At 39.8% G+C, this 16,314-nt stretch overlaps 1 protein-coding gene and 1 pseudogene across 1 annotated transcript; one reads left to right on the top strand and one right to left on the bottom strand.

Moving 5' to 3' along the window:
* The first annotated feature begins 2,465 nt into the window (after positions 1-2,465).
* Positions 2,466-4,888, top strand: LOC125268102 (annotated as a pseudogene).
* Positions 4,889-10,610: 5,722 nt separating this feature from the next.
* LOC125268108 (nuclear factor 7, ovary-like) lies at positions 10,611-15,717 on the bottom strand. Its single transcript, XM_048190216.1, has 6 exons — positions 15,102-15,717; positions 13,219-13,314; positions 12,753-12,983; positions 12,653-12,675; positions 12,453-12,571; positions 10,611-11,469 (listed from the first exon to the last, which is right to left on the bottom strand). The coding sequence occupies exons 1-6, from the start codon at positions 15,501-15,503 to the stop codon at positions 10,976-10,978; spliced, it is 1,365 nt and encodes a 454-aa protein (XP_048046173.1). The 5' UTR covers positions 15,504-15,717; the 3' UTR covers positions 10,611-10,975.
* Positions 15,718-16,314: the final 597 nt, after the last annotated feature.

Below are 16,314 nucleotides of genomic sequence, written 5' to 3'. Positions count from 1 at the left end.
TTACAGAGCTGGTAATGAGATCTGATCATTTAAGAGGCAATCTATTGCAGACAGAGAGTCAGAACCAAATATGTATTGTGCACAAGTTTTATTAACTAAATCACGAACACATAGCTAACTAACAAACACAAACATACATACACACACACACACACACACATAAATGGGTAAAATGATAAATGATAGAGTGAAACCGGAAGTGGGAAACAGCAGGAGCTATGAAGAAACCAAAAACCAGGGTAAGAATCATCAGTATTCATCATAAAAACACCCTTGTAACAAATGAGGTTCACAACTTTATCTAACTAGCAGCAGTTTAATATATCGTACGATACTTGCATTAGACCTCGGCCTTTTTGAAGAGCGTCTGGATATATTGCTGCCGTAGAAAGTCCTGAGAATTCAGTCCGATGGTATTGAAGTTGTAATCAATGTCTTCTGTGTTGAATGAAGAAGCGATAACAAACTTGCATGGTTAGTTTAATCTTAGTGGGGAAAGAGTTCTTTCACTCTCTCATAGATGAGCACATGGCTGGGTCAAAGGCCTTGGCCTGAAGAGGTCTGCAGCAGAGGGGATCTCTTCAGTCGTCCAAAGAAGAGGCGAAGTGAGCGAGGCGAAGTTGTGCGTCTCCTCTTAAGGTCTGGGAGGAGCCACACCTCTTCTGGTGGACCTGACCAATGAGCAAAGTGGAATGTCTGTAGCGGAAACTTCCTTTTTTGGGGGAGCTTATGGCTCTTGTCTGTGAGCTTGATTAAACTGGCTGAGCTGATTTGAAGAAACTATTAAAGATTCTTGTAATAATAATATGTGGCACAGGAATCATATACACAATAATTTAAATCTTCAAAATACAAACTCGTCGACACCAAACTTAGATATGTTGGTTTACGTTAACCATTGGTTCTTATCATAAAATATGCATAAAACAGATATCATGCACACAACAGTTTGCAGGACAGTTATAATAATGTCATGGGATGCATGTTCATTTATAGATTGGTTCATCTTTATATTAGTGAAGTTAATAAACGTAATTTCAGGAGGAGTACGCCCATCTAATCTTCCAATTAATACAGAGGTATAAAACCAGCATCTTACCTCTTCCCGTCGTTAGTTCTTTTGGCATTTGGCCCGCCCAAACCGCATCATGACTGACTTCCAGGAAATCGAACTGTTTCCCTCCGACGACGAGCTTTCTAATGTGCCAGAAACTCCTGCACGTTTTTCACCAAACAGGTTGGATCCTCCTTCACATCATATTTCACCTGTTGATCGCCCAGGTCGCCGGTCTCATCGTTCCACAAGCCAGCTCAACACACCTCACTCAAGAAGACCAATTTCTCCTCCTCCATCTAGATCATCACGGGGCTCGGCCGATCTTCGCCGTGATGCATCTCATCCTTCATCATCATCATATATCATCATCCTCTTCAGCAGCTACCCCTTCTGTCCCTCCGGTAGAGAAATGGTCCGTCAACGCGCTCAGGCAAGCGTTATCCAACGCGGGTATCCATTTCTCCCGGAGGAATACAAAAGTGCAGCTTCACGATCTGCTCGTGCGCTCGCACCAAAACTCTCCGCATCCTCCCAGCAAACAGCGGCTCGATCTATACGGTTTGCCTCCAACCCGCCTCAGTTTCAGCCCGCATCAGCAGCGGCAGCCGCGGGCGCCGCTTCCTCGTCCGCCACTCATTCCAGCCGGTCTATCGCGGCCGCTCGTAATAGTTCTGCGTCCTCTCCGACCGTTACTGTTACCATTCCTCCGCCCACAGGTGAGTCTTCCTCTGTTCACACTTCCAACATTTCTCTTCCTCCTGTCTTTCAGTCTCAGTTTAATTCATCTAGCCATGGAATAAATAATTTGAGGCTGCCTCCGCAAACGGTCCTGCCCCCCCCTCCAATTCCTTTCTCATCCGCTATTGGAGCAGACCCAAGCGTGAGGCCGCCTCCGCAAACGGTCCTGCCCCCCCCCCTCCCTTTCCTTTCTCATCCGCTGTCGGAGCCGATCCAAGTGTGCCTCCCCAAGCAATCTATTCTCCGGCCTTATTCCATCCAGCTACTGCTTCAACTGTTACTCGCCTCCCAACATATACACTCTCAACTGCATCTGCTCTTCCAGTTCCTTCCAATGCCGTTGCCATGGATCCACCACCCGTCTCCACCCATCTACGCTCCCAGATTTTAGCAGGTGCGGACATTGATCTCTCTTCTCTCCTCCCCTCTATGTCAATAAGTGAACCCTATCGCACCCTTGACTGTGGTCCCAAATCAAATCGTATACTGACCATGGCTGAATTTTGTATCGCTTTTGGAAGATATACAGCAATTATTTGTTCGGTCTTCCCCTCAAGGCGCAAAGAGCTGAATGATTTTTTTTAACCATCATAGCCGAACTGTCTCACTCCTTCGGCGGTACCCATTTCTACACTTATTACAGGCTTTTTCAGCCAAATGCGCAGCTCGAGTCACCCAGTGGAATCAATGTCCTTATTGGGGAGCTCTCGATCTTGAGCTGTACAATAAGGTTTTTCTGGGTTGCCGTAGCGTCTCTTGCGTTTTGTGTAATTCCGCCACTCATGAGCCGTCCACGTGCCCCCTTTTCAATCCTGCCCCTCCAAGCAATCTGGGCCATAATCCAGGCACTTCTCAATTTGTAAATTCCACATCTTACGTACCACAGTCCAGGGGCGATTCCAAAAGCCGCAATTTCAGGTTCACTTCAGGCAGACAAGTATGTAATAATTTCAATCAGTTTGGCTGTACTAGACAACGCTGCAAATATCTTCATGTGTGTAATTTCTGTGGTGGAGCTCATGCTTGCTCTGTATGCCCTGTCTATCGCTCCTCAGCAAACTCCAATAAAGAATTGAAAAAGTATCTTTCTTCTCCTATCATTGTCTCCTCTTTAGCGCACAAACTGGTGCATCACCCAGACCAAAACTTCACACAGTATCTACTTGCAGGTTTAAAGGAAGGTTTTAATCCTGGTTTGGAAAGCTTGCCTACCACTAGCCTTATTTGCAAAAACCTACAGTCTGCAATAGCCGAACCTGAAGCAGTTGACACCCTAATAGCCAAAGAGCTAGAGTCTGGATTTATGATTGGCCCCTTTGATTCCCCGCCTTTCAAATTGTTTCGGATTAGTCCCATCGGTGTAGCCACAAGGAAATTTTCAGGGAAAAAACGAATGATCATTGATCTCTCTGCTCCACATAACAGCACTCATCCAAGTATTAACAGCCTCATCCCGCTAGAAGAATTCTCCTTGTGCTACCATAACATAGACCAAGCCATCAATCTAATCAAAAATGCAGGTTACGGAGCCTGGTTGGCAAAAGTTGACATCACTTCAGCATTCAAAGTCATGCCCATTCATCCAGATTTCTGGCACCTTTTTGGCATTCGCTGGAAAGGAAAATTCTATTTTTCAGTGCGTTTAACTTTTGGCTGCAAAAGTAGTCCCAAAATTTTTGACATGCTGTCAGAAGCACTTTGCTGGATCCTGCAAAACAACTACGCAGTCCCTTACCTGGTGCATCTTCTGGATGACTTTCTCACCATTTCCCCAAACTTCTTTCCTCCAGCTGCTCACCTCTCCACAGTTCAGGAAATTTTTTTCTAAATTGGGAGTTCCACTGTCCCCAGAGAAAACATCAGGCCCTACCACATCCCTAGAATCCCTTGGAATTAACCTTGACTCTGTTAAATTCCAAGCCTCCCTTCCCAAAGACAAAATAGACAGGATAATCGCCATCTCATCCAATCTGCTGGAAGCACCTCAGTGCAGCAAACGAGATTTGCTATCCCTGCTAGGCCACTTAAACTACGCCATGCGTATAGTGCCTCAAGGACGCCTCTTCATCTCCCACTTGCTGTCTCTTGCATCTTCTATTCAGGAATTGGATAATACCATATCTCTAACCCCATCTTGTCTCGCCGATCTGAATCTATGGATCATGTTTCTTAAACAATGGAATGGCCTTACTTTCTTTTACGAGGACATTCAATCTCATTCTAGTGATCTCCCTCTGTTTACAGATGCTGCTCCCTCAGTTGGCTTTGGAGGTTTTTACAAGAGTCATTGGTTTGCTTCAACCTGGCCTCCTGAGCTCTCTGAGTCAAATCAACGTGCCGCATCCTCAGCTCTTTTTGAGTTATATCCAGTCGTCATAGCTGCTTTTTTGTGGGGTCACGAATGGTCTTCTAAAAGCATAGAATTCCACTGTGATAATCTGGCCACTGTTCACTGCATTAATAAAGGCCGGTCAAATTCCCCTAAAATCATGCCCCTCTTGAGATGCCTTACCTGGTTATCCGCTTGTAATCAGTTCATCTTCAAAGCCGTTCATATTCCAGGCCACCAAAACCAAATCGCTGACGCACTCTCTCGTTTTCTGTTTCAGAAATTCAGAGCATTAGCCCCGGAGGCGGACCCAGACCCAACCCCAGTTCCTCCTTATTCAGACTTGATATTCCTGTAACTCACCCTCTCAAACATCTCCACATCTCATCCCTTGATTCAATATTCCACGCCATCTCACCCAGAACATTACAATCCTACTGGACAGCTTGGAGAGCTTTCAAACAATTCCATTCCTCCTACAACCAGCCTTTTCCCAACTTTTCCCTCCTTTCAGTGTCTTCATTCATCTCATATCTCAACCAGATTAAGTCCATCCAACCCAGTACTATCAAAGTTTATCTTAGCGGCATTCAATTTTTCTATAAACTAATCTATGGCCATCCATGCCCTGCCATAACAAACCCTCAGATCACACTCCTTATCAAAGGAATTCAAAAAACCAACCCCACTCGTCCTGATTCTAGGCAACCTCTAACCATTGATCTTTTAGCTAAATGCCTGACTTTCCTCCGTTCTGGTCATATGCTGCCACTGCAGTGCTCCACTTGATCCCTTGCCTCTGCCACAGCGCCTCACCTAACTTAAAACGGCTGAAACAGTGACCTACCTACCTCAATACTACCACTGCAGTGCCATCTTCCATTCCTTCTTTTCTCCAATTTTGGGGGGTCTTCTGGATTATTGAAATAATTCACATGCTGATTCCTTCAATAATCATGATCCGTTCAAATCCTATAATTCTCGCTTGCTGTCTAAATTGTGCATTTATATTTTTGGGGGGCAATCGGAGCTCGAGTAGGATATTCTTTCCGAGCCCCTCTATAGCAGACAGCAAGCCAAATCTGTTTACCACTTACGCTAAGATTATATGGGCACACAAACTCATGAATTGAAGTTAATAAACGTAATTTCGGGAGGAGTACGCCCATCTAATCTTCCAATTAATACAGAGGTATAAAACCAGCATCTTACCTCTTCCCGTCGTTAGTTCTTTTGGCATCCCTCCTCCTCCCCTTCTCCTCCTTTTGTACTTATTTTTTGCCTGTTATAGGGGGGCAATCGGAGCTCGAGTAGGATATTCTTTCCGAGCCCCTCTATAGCAGACAGCAAGCCAAATCTGTTTACCACTTACGCTAAGATTATATGGGCACACAAACTCGTGAAATGCAGGAAAGTCTGTTTTGAGGACTATGTGTCTCTTTGTCTCTGTTCTTCCATACATACTTCAGCGTAATAAAACTTGTAACTGAGGCCCCTGTACAGACTGATCTCTCTGGGGATGGGGACAGACCCCAAAGTGAGTTTCAAACAATTAGTTGTTAAATATACAAATAATTGTGTCTGATTTGTCTCAGTCGTTACAAAACTAAGGATTTAAATATCATCTAACTAAGACATATTATTGACAGATATTGATATTTATATGCATTTTATGGCAGTATCTGCTATACTGTTATAAACATCTCATTCATTTACATTACAAGCATCAGAATTTCATCTTTTTTGTCCATAAATAAATCAGAACAAAATTTAGCTGTTTTTCCTTCATATTCTCACATAATCAGACAATATGAGCCATAAATGCCTGATCAAATATTATTCTTAACAAAAGAATTGTTAGTTTCAATAAACTGATTGATTTTCTGTTATGAGAGTTATTACTGTTGTGTTTCAGATCGGTAAAGCTGCTCCTCCGTCGCCCTCTAGAGGAAGGATATGGGGTAGACCAGGTACAGTTGGTTATAGGGTACAGGTGAAACACCTTAAATAACTTGCGTTCGCAACAAGTCTGATCTGTGAAATTTTCTTAGCACATGCATATTAGCGCCCTCTTCAATCGTGTGAAATTTGAAGTACATGCGCTTCTCCAGTCCGAAGATATCGGCGAAAGTTTTTTTCTAAGGTAATTTTTTCACTTCACCACGTCGCTTCCACATTGAATAGCTTCTCATCCTTACGTGACTGTTAAAGTTAACTTACATTTTCGTAAACCTTATTTTGTGCTCTAAACACTGACATATTGCATGACTTTGTGTCATACAAGGTCATCGTAAAATCTAGAGAAATGTTCAAGGTGGTCAGCGGGGTACAGTTGAGACACGTCCACACCATAGAATCCTATTGTGGCCCATGCAGTTTAGTTGCACGATGTAAGTTCTATTAAGATCTATTAATCTATTAAAATTAATAGATTTCATCTGTTTTATTATTGCTGTTTGCAATTGTTCAATGTTTTTTACTGTTACTCAACTTTTCAACTGTTAATATTACATTTATGGCCTAAAATTAAATATTGTATCACTGTTTGCCATTACTGCACAATGTTTTACAAATGGACTACTTTTAACTAAACAAAATAATAAAATAAAATACTAAATGGAAATAAAAACTGTTAAATTCTCATTTTTAAAGGTATTTTACATTTGTAGTGAATTGGTTAGGCAGCTTTACAGCATTCCGGATGGGTGTCTCAACTGTACTAGGGTACTGTTTCAACTGTACCTGACTGTTTTCGACATGGGTACAGTTGGAACAAAAAAGCTTCTTGTGTTTATGAGCTAATTGTGAAAAATATGACCTACTTATGGATGTTAATAATTAATAATATTTTAGTAGACAAGTAAAAGAAATGTCATATGAAAAATTACTTCGTTTCACTTCTTTTCAGTCCCATAATTTTGGTGTGGTAACGGTGAAAGCAAAAAGTGTACCAACTGTACCTGGTCTACCCCCCTACAGATCTCTCACTACACACCATCAGAAACTCTAGCTGTTCTAACACTAGGTGGCGCTGTTTCCACAGGCTGTCAGTGGAGAAGAGAGCGGGGCCGGCAGCGCATCTGGGGTGCGTTTCCCAAAGCGAACTATGGTCGCAAGTTCCGTCGTTACCAATAGAGTTCAATGGGACTTACGACCATGGTTCACCAACGATGCTTTCGGGAAACTCACCCCTGAATGGATACCAGATCAGGGTGTGAGAGATTCGACATGAAGAGGATCCTCTGCTCACTCACACCTCAAACCATTAGAAACATGCATCATATTTATATTCATTTCACATTTAATCTGTAAATACAGTGCAGTTAGCCTTTAACTCTACTAGTAGACTAATGTACAGGCTCGTCCGTAGTGCCTTTGATCAGAAAAATTATTCTCCTCCTTGTTTTTCAGCACAAATATCTAAAAATTCTTAAATCAAGATACATTTACTGAAGCAAAATGACTTCAAATATTAAGTTTTGTTTTCTGACAAAATGTATCAAAATGAAGTGAGTTTATGCTTAAATAATAATTATCTGCCAGTGGGCACATATTTGTTCTTCTTTTAAGCAAAAACCCACTTTATTTCTTTCAGTTTAACAGAAAACAAGACTTAATATCTTCAGTCATTTTTCTTCTCCAGTAAATGTATCTTAATTTAAGGATGTTTAGATATTTGTGCTGAAATCAAGACACATATTCTGAGGAAGAAGATGATTTTTTGCAGTGTGCTTATACAGTCTATGATAATATGAGCATGTAAATCAGCAGACAGGGTTCAGTGGTTCTTCAGTGAATGCAGCACTCGCCCCTTTGGGTTTTTAGGTTTTATATATTTTTTAACTCTTGACAGACTTGCTCAGTTACTCATTACAAGCAACATTTGAAGTCAACATGAAATGATAACTGACTAAATTCACATTGCTGCTCTTATTAAGAACGTTTCATCAGTGCACAATATGCTACAGAAATTAATGTTTGTTCATCAAAATATAACTTGAGGTGTGCATATAGTATGGGACGTCCCCTATAAGAACTGGCCATTGATTTTTTTTTTTTTCTTTTTTCTACTTATTAGTAATGATTTTTTCATAGGTGTATGAAGTGGAACAATGCCATAAATCTCAAAAAAGCTGCAGTAAAATGAATTAATGTGGTTCATTTTACTGCAGATATTGCAAATTTTTACTGCAAATAATTCAAACATTTACTTGTTTAGAAACAGAACAGGCGGTTCCTGTTCAATTCAAGCTATTTCTAAGCAGGTAAATGCAAACACAGCTTACACAAAGACAGATTTTATTGCACTAAAGAACCAGGGAGAAGTTTAGGAGTGACCTCTGAGACAGTATAACTTCAGCTTTATATCCAAAGCTAAGTATTCATTCTTTTGAACCAACTTGTGTATTGTTACAGAAAGAGACTGAAGAAGAAACAGATTGAGATCTGAACAGATCAGAATATTTATGAATCTCATTCACTGCATTAACTGGTTCAAACACTAATTATTCAAAATAATCAATAATGAAATTCAGGTTCTGTGAAATGGTAATAAATAAATAAATAAAAATAAGTTTCATCAGAAAACTGAATCGCATTAGCACTATTAGTTAAATAGAGTTTATTTCTCAAATGTGCTGAAATGTTTTTAATGCAGGAATTTTCAACTAGGCATTGAGACACTTAGACATAAACCACACAAGCCACACCAGTCCTGAAAAGTGAAGCCAAAGCGTCTTGATCGCCCCCAGGTGGTTGGTCCCAGTATAGGTCATAAACCTAAACCCCGCCCTCTCCATGTAATTAAATGGGATGTGGGACAAACTAAACAATTAAATTACACTTAAAAAAAAATTCCCAAGATGGTTTCTGTCATTTCATGTAAATCACACTGAAGTTCAAGTGTTCATTTTTTTTTTTTTTTTTTTTTTTTTTTTTTAAAGTTATTTGATGCTATAAAACAGGGATGTGACGTCATGATTGACAGCTTCTCTGAGTGAAGTACTCACTGAGGCACCAGCCGACTTTTTTCAGAATGAGACTGGAGCTTTAACTTTTCCATACTTTCCATAACTGTTAATTTTACACCAACATAATGAGTTGTTCTGCAGTAAAATATACAAAATGATTCTGTGGGAGTGTGATCGGGGCCTTTATAGCGCACGACTCCACTTCATGCTCACTACTGCACAGAATCAGCACAAGATGTCATCGTCATATTGGGACATTGGCAGCTTCACTTTTCTACAATGGAAGAGAGTGAGGAGCGTCTTCATTGTTTTTTACAGAAATAAACACTCAACATACAAACATCAACAACGCTGACCATCAACAGAATATTCAGATAAACAGATCAACTCTGAACATCACAGAACAAGCTACGACAGTCAACAAAACAACAGCTAAAATAAAAGTAAAGAGGAAGAATAAAAGAAAATAGTGGGACATTCCAGGTGCATAATTTGTTATCACCGCAATGCATGCTGGGAGTAATGGGTGAGATTTGTTCCAGCTCGTACCCAGCATGCACTGCAGTATGAAGCGTTGTGTTGATCAACATTGTTCATATTCATACGCTGATTCCTGATGTCTGTGTGTAACTCAAAAATGTTAAAACTTTTTAAAATATGGATTATCAAACTCAGTCTTTGTCAGAGTTTCAGTGAATCCCAGAAACATTGACTTTTAGTTTTTAAAGGTCCCGTTCTTCGTGATCCCATGTTTCAAACTTTAGTTAGTGTGTAATGTTGTTGTTAGAGTATAAATAAAATCTGTAAAATTGTAAAGCTCAAAGTTCAATGCCAAGCGAGATATTTTATTTAACAGAAGTCGCCTACATCGAACGGCCAGTTTGGACTACATCCCTCTACTTCCTTCTTTAATGACGTCACTAAAACAGTTTTTTGACTAACCTCCGCCCACAGGAATACACAAGAGTTGCGTTTGTAGAGTGTGTTTGTCGCCGTGTCGTCGAATCACCGGGTCTGATTCCGGCTCAAATTGATATTGTAAACATGTCTTTAATTTTACCCTAACACTGAGCGCGTGCATCTCCACGTTATGGTAAGAGGCGTGACCTTTCCGGGCAAGATGCGCTAAACTGCTGTCGAATCACAACACAGGAACCGCTGGCACAATCAGAACTCGTTACGTATTTCTGAAGGAGGGACTTCATAGAACAAGGAAGTCATCAGCCCGTTTTTATGACAGTGGAAACAGTGGTATACAGATAAGTAAATTATGTGAAAAATACTGTGTTTTTTTACACGCGAAACATGAACACATGTTATATTGCACACTATAAACACAATCAAAACTTCAAAAAACCACGAAAAACGGGACCTTTAAGGATCAGATCCGTAAACAGCACTAATCAAGAGTTTGTAAGTGTTCATCATTTACATCCATGAAATTAAATGAACAATCATTTAAACTGAAATAAACATTTATTCATTTACAAATTCATTGAAACTGTGTAGAATTAGGTTCAGTTTAAAACAAAATATTTATTATGTATTTATGTGAAAATTAGCAAAGTGACAAACTTCACTGAAATAACAATCAGATAAATGGTTATTATCTTAAAATTGTCTAATAATTGATCTAATTGTGTAAAGTGCTTTTTAAACTTCTTCTAATCTAATTAAATAAACTTTTGTTTATTGATCTGTTGATGTGAAATATGAGAGTGTGAGTGTTGCTGTAGTGCTGATATCAGTCATGTGATCATCACGGCCCAATCACAGGCACCGTACTGATATTCAGATCAACAGCACTCTTACTCATGTGATCTGGATTAAATATTGGAAACATGATGAAAGCAGGAAGATCCAGACCTACAGGAGTAACGATTACTGACTATTGACCGGTAAGATCCTCAGAGTGGAAGAAACATTACACCAGAAGAATGGAAAGAGTGTGTGAGTGAAGGTGTGTGTGAATGTGTGTAGATGTTTGTTAGTTACAGGATCAGAGAATGACACCGTTCCTCTGTCATAGTCCAGATTCACTCTCACACGATCAAGCTTCTGTTTGACAAGAAAACCTGAACCTGGATTCCATCTGTACGACACACTCCAGACATCAGTGCTGAAGAAAATCCATCCCTTCCTCTGGTTTGATGCTGTAGTTACTCCAAGACTCCAGACTAAACTCTCTTTAACCTCCACATCCCAGCAGTGTGTTCCTGAGTTAAAACCCTCTGAACCCAGAACACAGAGATAAGAGTCAAATCTCTCTGGATTATCAGGAAGAGGTTGATTGTTCTCGCTGAATCTCACACTGGTCAGATCATCAGACAGGACGAGAAGTGGATTCGCAGTGTTTGGATCCAGAATCACAGGAGCTGATGAGACACAATCAACAGATGCTTTTATTGTTCATATAATGATCAAGAGTGAACCAACACAGATTATTATGAATTATGACACTGTTGATCAAACACATGTTCCTCTGATCACTGTCAGTGCTGTTATTAGTTTCACACTCATTTTATCATCAACTACAAACATTAAATGTGTGATTCAGACATTTGTGTCCATCAATTAAAATCACAATAAATCAATGAGATCTGTTGAGATTTCTGCTGTAGATGAAAAACTGTAAGTGTGTGTCTGATCTTCAGCAGCATCTGATCATCTTCATGTTATCGGCTCTTATAGTCTGTGTTGATTTAAATCAGTTTATTCTCACTGTCTGTTGAGTTTCACTCACTGTTGGTCTGAAAGCTGAAGCACATGATCACTATTCTGTGGATTATTATTTATATATTATTTATTCTTCTGTACAAACTTCAGCGTGTAACTCGTCCTGCACCGATTGTCATTGACCATGAATGAGGCGTCAAATGCTCCAGATTGTCAGAAGAAGACAAGGGGGTGGGCTCATTTTACTCATTTCATTTATGAATGAGGCGTCAAATCGTGTGGATTATTGAGGAGAGGTGTGACTGTTATCAGCGATTGTGTGAACAATGTTATATAGACTTTGTATTGGGACAAACTTTGACGGGTCATAGCTGAGCAAGGATTTTGTAGAAATATGTGGGTTATCACATTTGAAGAGGCTAACAGGCTCTGTAAGAACTGATTTTTGCCACTGTAAGCACCACTCACATTTTCTTCAGGAAATGTACATAGTTAATATTATTATTATGAGAGTAAATCTTGTAATCGTAACAACCATCAAACAACAACAATCATCTATCTATCTATCTATCTATCTATCTATCTATCTATCAGTTTGTGTCATGAAGCTCCTTTATCTCTCCACCCATCCATCATTTCCAGTGTGTGTGTGAGAGCTCAGATCTTCTGCAGTCAGACTCACTGTTCTGGACGATGTCCTGCATCTTCTTCCAGACTCTGAACGGCAGGTTGCCCAAGTAACGCGGCACATGAATCAAAGCTCCAGAAGCCATCTGTGCATCCGGCTGTGAGCTCTGGACTCTGGAAGAACATTCAGGAGTCAGAACTGCAGTGGCTTTGGATCAGAACCAGAGAGACCAGAGACAGGAGCAGATCACTCACCTTTCCTTTGAGACTGGAAACTCCTGCAGAACAAACACACCATTTATCATCAAGAACTCAATCAATGAACCAATGATCAACCAATGATCTGAAATCAGACCTTCAGAAAGCAGACGTCACTGGCTTTCATCATCTCCTCCATGTCTTTGATTGTGTGTGAAAGAGCTGAGATGTGTCTGTTCATCTCCTCCAGCTTCTCCTTCATCATCTGCTTCTTCTGCTCCTCTTCCTCCCTCAGTGCAGTGATTGTAGCTTCTTCTTCATCTCTGAGAAACTGATGAAGCTTCTCAAACTGCTGTTTAATCTGACGCTCTGTGTGCTCAGCTTGAGACTGAAATCAAATCACATTCACTTCAATCATCTCAATCGACACACATCAACACTTCACATCATTCATATCAGAGATAAACTCAGATACCGACATATAACGGATCCAGAAGCAGATCGCTGCTCGTCATTTACAGAAATAATAAACTGGAATCCATTATATTAAATATATCAGATCATAACTGTATATAGTGATCCTACAGCTGTAATGAAAATTACTCTTGATTCTGTTTCCTCACCTTGATGTGTTGAACTGTTTTCTCAAACTCTCCTTTCATTTCTTCATTGTGTTGAAGTTTCTCTTGTAAGGACTTCAGTGCTGTATTGAGCTCCTCCTAGAATTGAACAAAAACAAATAAAACACCAGATTACAGTGAAGAGAAGAAGAGAATACAGTGATATGATCATATAATGCTGTGAAAAAGTATTTGCCCTCATCCTGATTTCTTCTGTTTTTGTGAACATCTCAAACTAAATTAATTCAGAAATTAAAACCTGATATAAAACAAAGGCAGCCTGAGAAAACACAAAGAACAGTTTGTAAAAGACAATGTTATTTATTAAAGCAAAAAATGTTATCCAACATTATCTACATCTGTGTGAAAATGTATTTGCCCCACATAATTACTAATTCCTCAAATCTCTAAAAATTGTGTTTATAATGTGGTTCAGCTGAACTAAACTCAACCAGTCCTGATCACTGCAGCCCTGTTCAATCAAATCACACTTAAATTGGACTTTTTCAACAGCATGAAGTTTGTTAAAAGGTCTTAAAGTGCCCCTATTATGCTTTCATGCAGTGTGTAATATAGCTGGTCTGTGAATGTAAATGGTTTGCAACGTTGTAAAGTTGAAAGCGCCTGATAAATTAAGTTATTGTCTCCCAAAAGAAATAACATCCTGAATTGAATCCAGTGAAATGATGTAGCAGGACCTTAAAGGTGCTAAAGAGGTTCTTTTTGTCGACTGAAGTTTTTGAAATGAGCGCATGGGTAAGAACAACCCCCCTCCTTCACAGCTCATTTAGAGGGAACGCCTCCCAAAACTCGTGCACGAGTATCGGAAACACGAGTGTTTACCACCGGCATTCACTGTGTTATTAAGCCGGGCACACTTTTACCGACTAAAACATTCTGACTATGCTCAACATACAGCGATAGTTTCCTGCTCCGGAAGCAGATTTATATACTTTCACATGGAATTTGAACACCGACTGTAATCGCAGACTGAAAGCAACTGGCTCTGACTGGACGCATTTGAGCGCGATCAGTCATAAGTATCAATTTACATTCATAATCAGCCTTACAATCGTTAAGTGTGTGCGTGACTTAAAGCCGTGGATTCATTATGTCGGACTCACCGCAGGTAACTCATAATCTGCAGTTGTTACTCCTGTCTCCTGACAAAAACATTGCATGCGGCGCCTGTGGAATGTGGAAAGTTACTGGAGAGCACAGCCGCGCGTCTCTCACATGGATCGTCATGGCAGTGATTGACAAGCCAGAGGGCCAATCGTTTACACGATGATCGCGTAAACGATTGGCTGATGTTTTTAAGGCCCTACCTCGTGCACAGATGATGTATATTAATATTATTACTTTCAGTGCACCTAATAAATAGTCTTTTATCAGTTAGTAAAGACAGTTTCAAGTAATATTGCAAAAATGTATAAAACAAAACATCCTCTTTAGCACCTTTAAACAGGCAGTTCATGATTGAAAATCCTCCAATGTTGCTGAACTAAATCAGTTCTGGAAAGAAAAGTGTGTCAAAATCCCATCACAATGCATGAATGTGATATCTGTGTTTATGAATAATTACTGTTCTTTGCAAGTCAGAGTAAAGTAAAGTTGTGAAGGGAAATTGTGGCCTAATGTTCAGAGAGTCAGACTGTTAACCTGAAGGAAACAACTTACTACCAGTTGCTCCCCGGGGCACCACAGCAAAAAATTGCTGCCCACTGCTTCATGTGTGTGTTCACTACTTACTATACACCTAATGTGTGCACTAACTGGATAGGTGAAATGAAGAGGACAATTTTCGAGTATTGGGTTACCATTCTTGGCCTTCTCATGTCACATTGACTTTCACTTACATGTGAAAGAAGAGTCATTTGTCTTACCTTATATGATGAAACCACTTCACTGATGGGTCTGAATTTGTGATTGTCGTGTTTTTGTGAATTAATACACACTACACACACAGGCTGTTTGTCCTCCAAACAGAAGAGTTTGAGTTTCTCACTGTGTAAACTGCAGATCTCCTCAGATCCTGGTGAACGCGTCTCATTTCTCTCTGTCAGGACCAACTCACACAAGTTTTTTAACACAAGATTAAGAGGAGGTTCAGTTTTTGAGGATCTTCTCCTGCAGACAGGACACTCCTGAGTTTTCTTGGTTCTCCAGAACTGTTGAAGACACTCTTTACAGACACTGTGACTACACGATAAAAGAACAGGAGTCTTGAAGATTTCACAGCACACGGGACAAGAAAGATCTTCAGCAGAAACATTTAGTGAAGCCATTTTCACTGTTTGAGCTCCAGCAATATAAACTTTACTTTCACTTTCTGAACGACGGTTTTAAAAATGAATCACCTTGAGAATCACAACGATCTGCTGTCTGTTCAGAAACAAATGTCTCAGAAATCCTTCTTGAAGGTGTTTCTCTTCATTCTCCACTGATCACTGATTCTTTACTGCTTTTGTCAAGAGAGAAGAGAGTCAGTATGACAGAAAAGAGAAATAATGAGTCAGTCTCTTCCTGGTAAGTGTTGGAAGAGGAAGAGGGTGGAGTTTATGATTACGTTTCACATAACAAGATCAGGATTTCCTCAGGTTAAAGTTTAACAAAACTTGCATTAGAACTGATGGATATATCATCATTACAAGTACAATTGGATAACATTTATCAAGAAAAAGCAGAGGGTGCTTTTATCAGATCAAGGCATAAATGGTTGGAACAGGGGGAAAAAAGACTAAGTATTTCTTTAATTTGGAGAAAATAAATGGCGAATTGACTTCTATAAGTAAATTGTTAATTAATAATACAGTCATAGAGGATGGAAAAAAAAAATATCAAAGTTTGTTACTCAGTTTTATAAACACCTGTATACTTCCAATTTTGTATCTCCTGATCTGAATGACTTTCTGGATAGTGTTCTAGACAAGGCCAAAGTTATTGATGATGATCTCAAGTTGTTTTGTGATTGTGAATTAAAATTGGATGAAGTTAAAGAGCGTATTGGCAACCTTAAAGATAATCGTTCTCCAGGTAATGATGGACTTGTTAGTTTCGAGATAAGTTAGCTCCCTTTTTGTTAGCCGTCTTCATAAA

This window comes from Megalobrama amblycephala, linkage group LG5, assembly GCF_018812025.1.
Source record: "Megalobrama amblycephala isolate DHTTF-2021 linkage group LG5, ASM1881202v1, whole genome shotgun sequence".
Taxonomy (NCBI): Eukaryota; Metazoa; Chordata; class Actinopteri; order Cypriniformes; family Xenocyprididae; genus Megalobrama; species Megalobrama amblycephala.
Note: the sequence above shows the minus strand (reverse complement) of the source record. Positions and strands in the feature narration are given on the sequence as shown.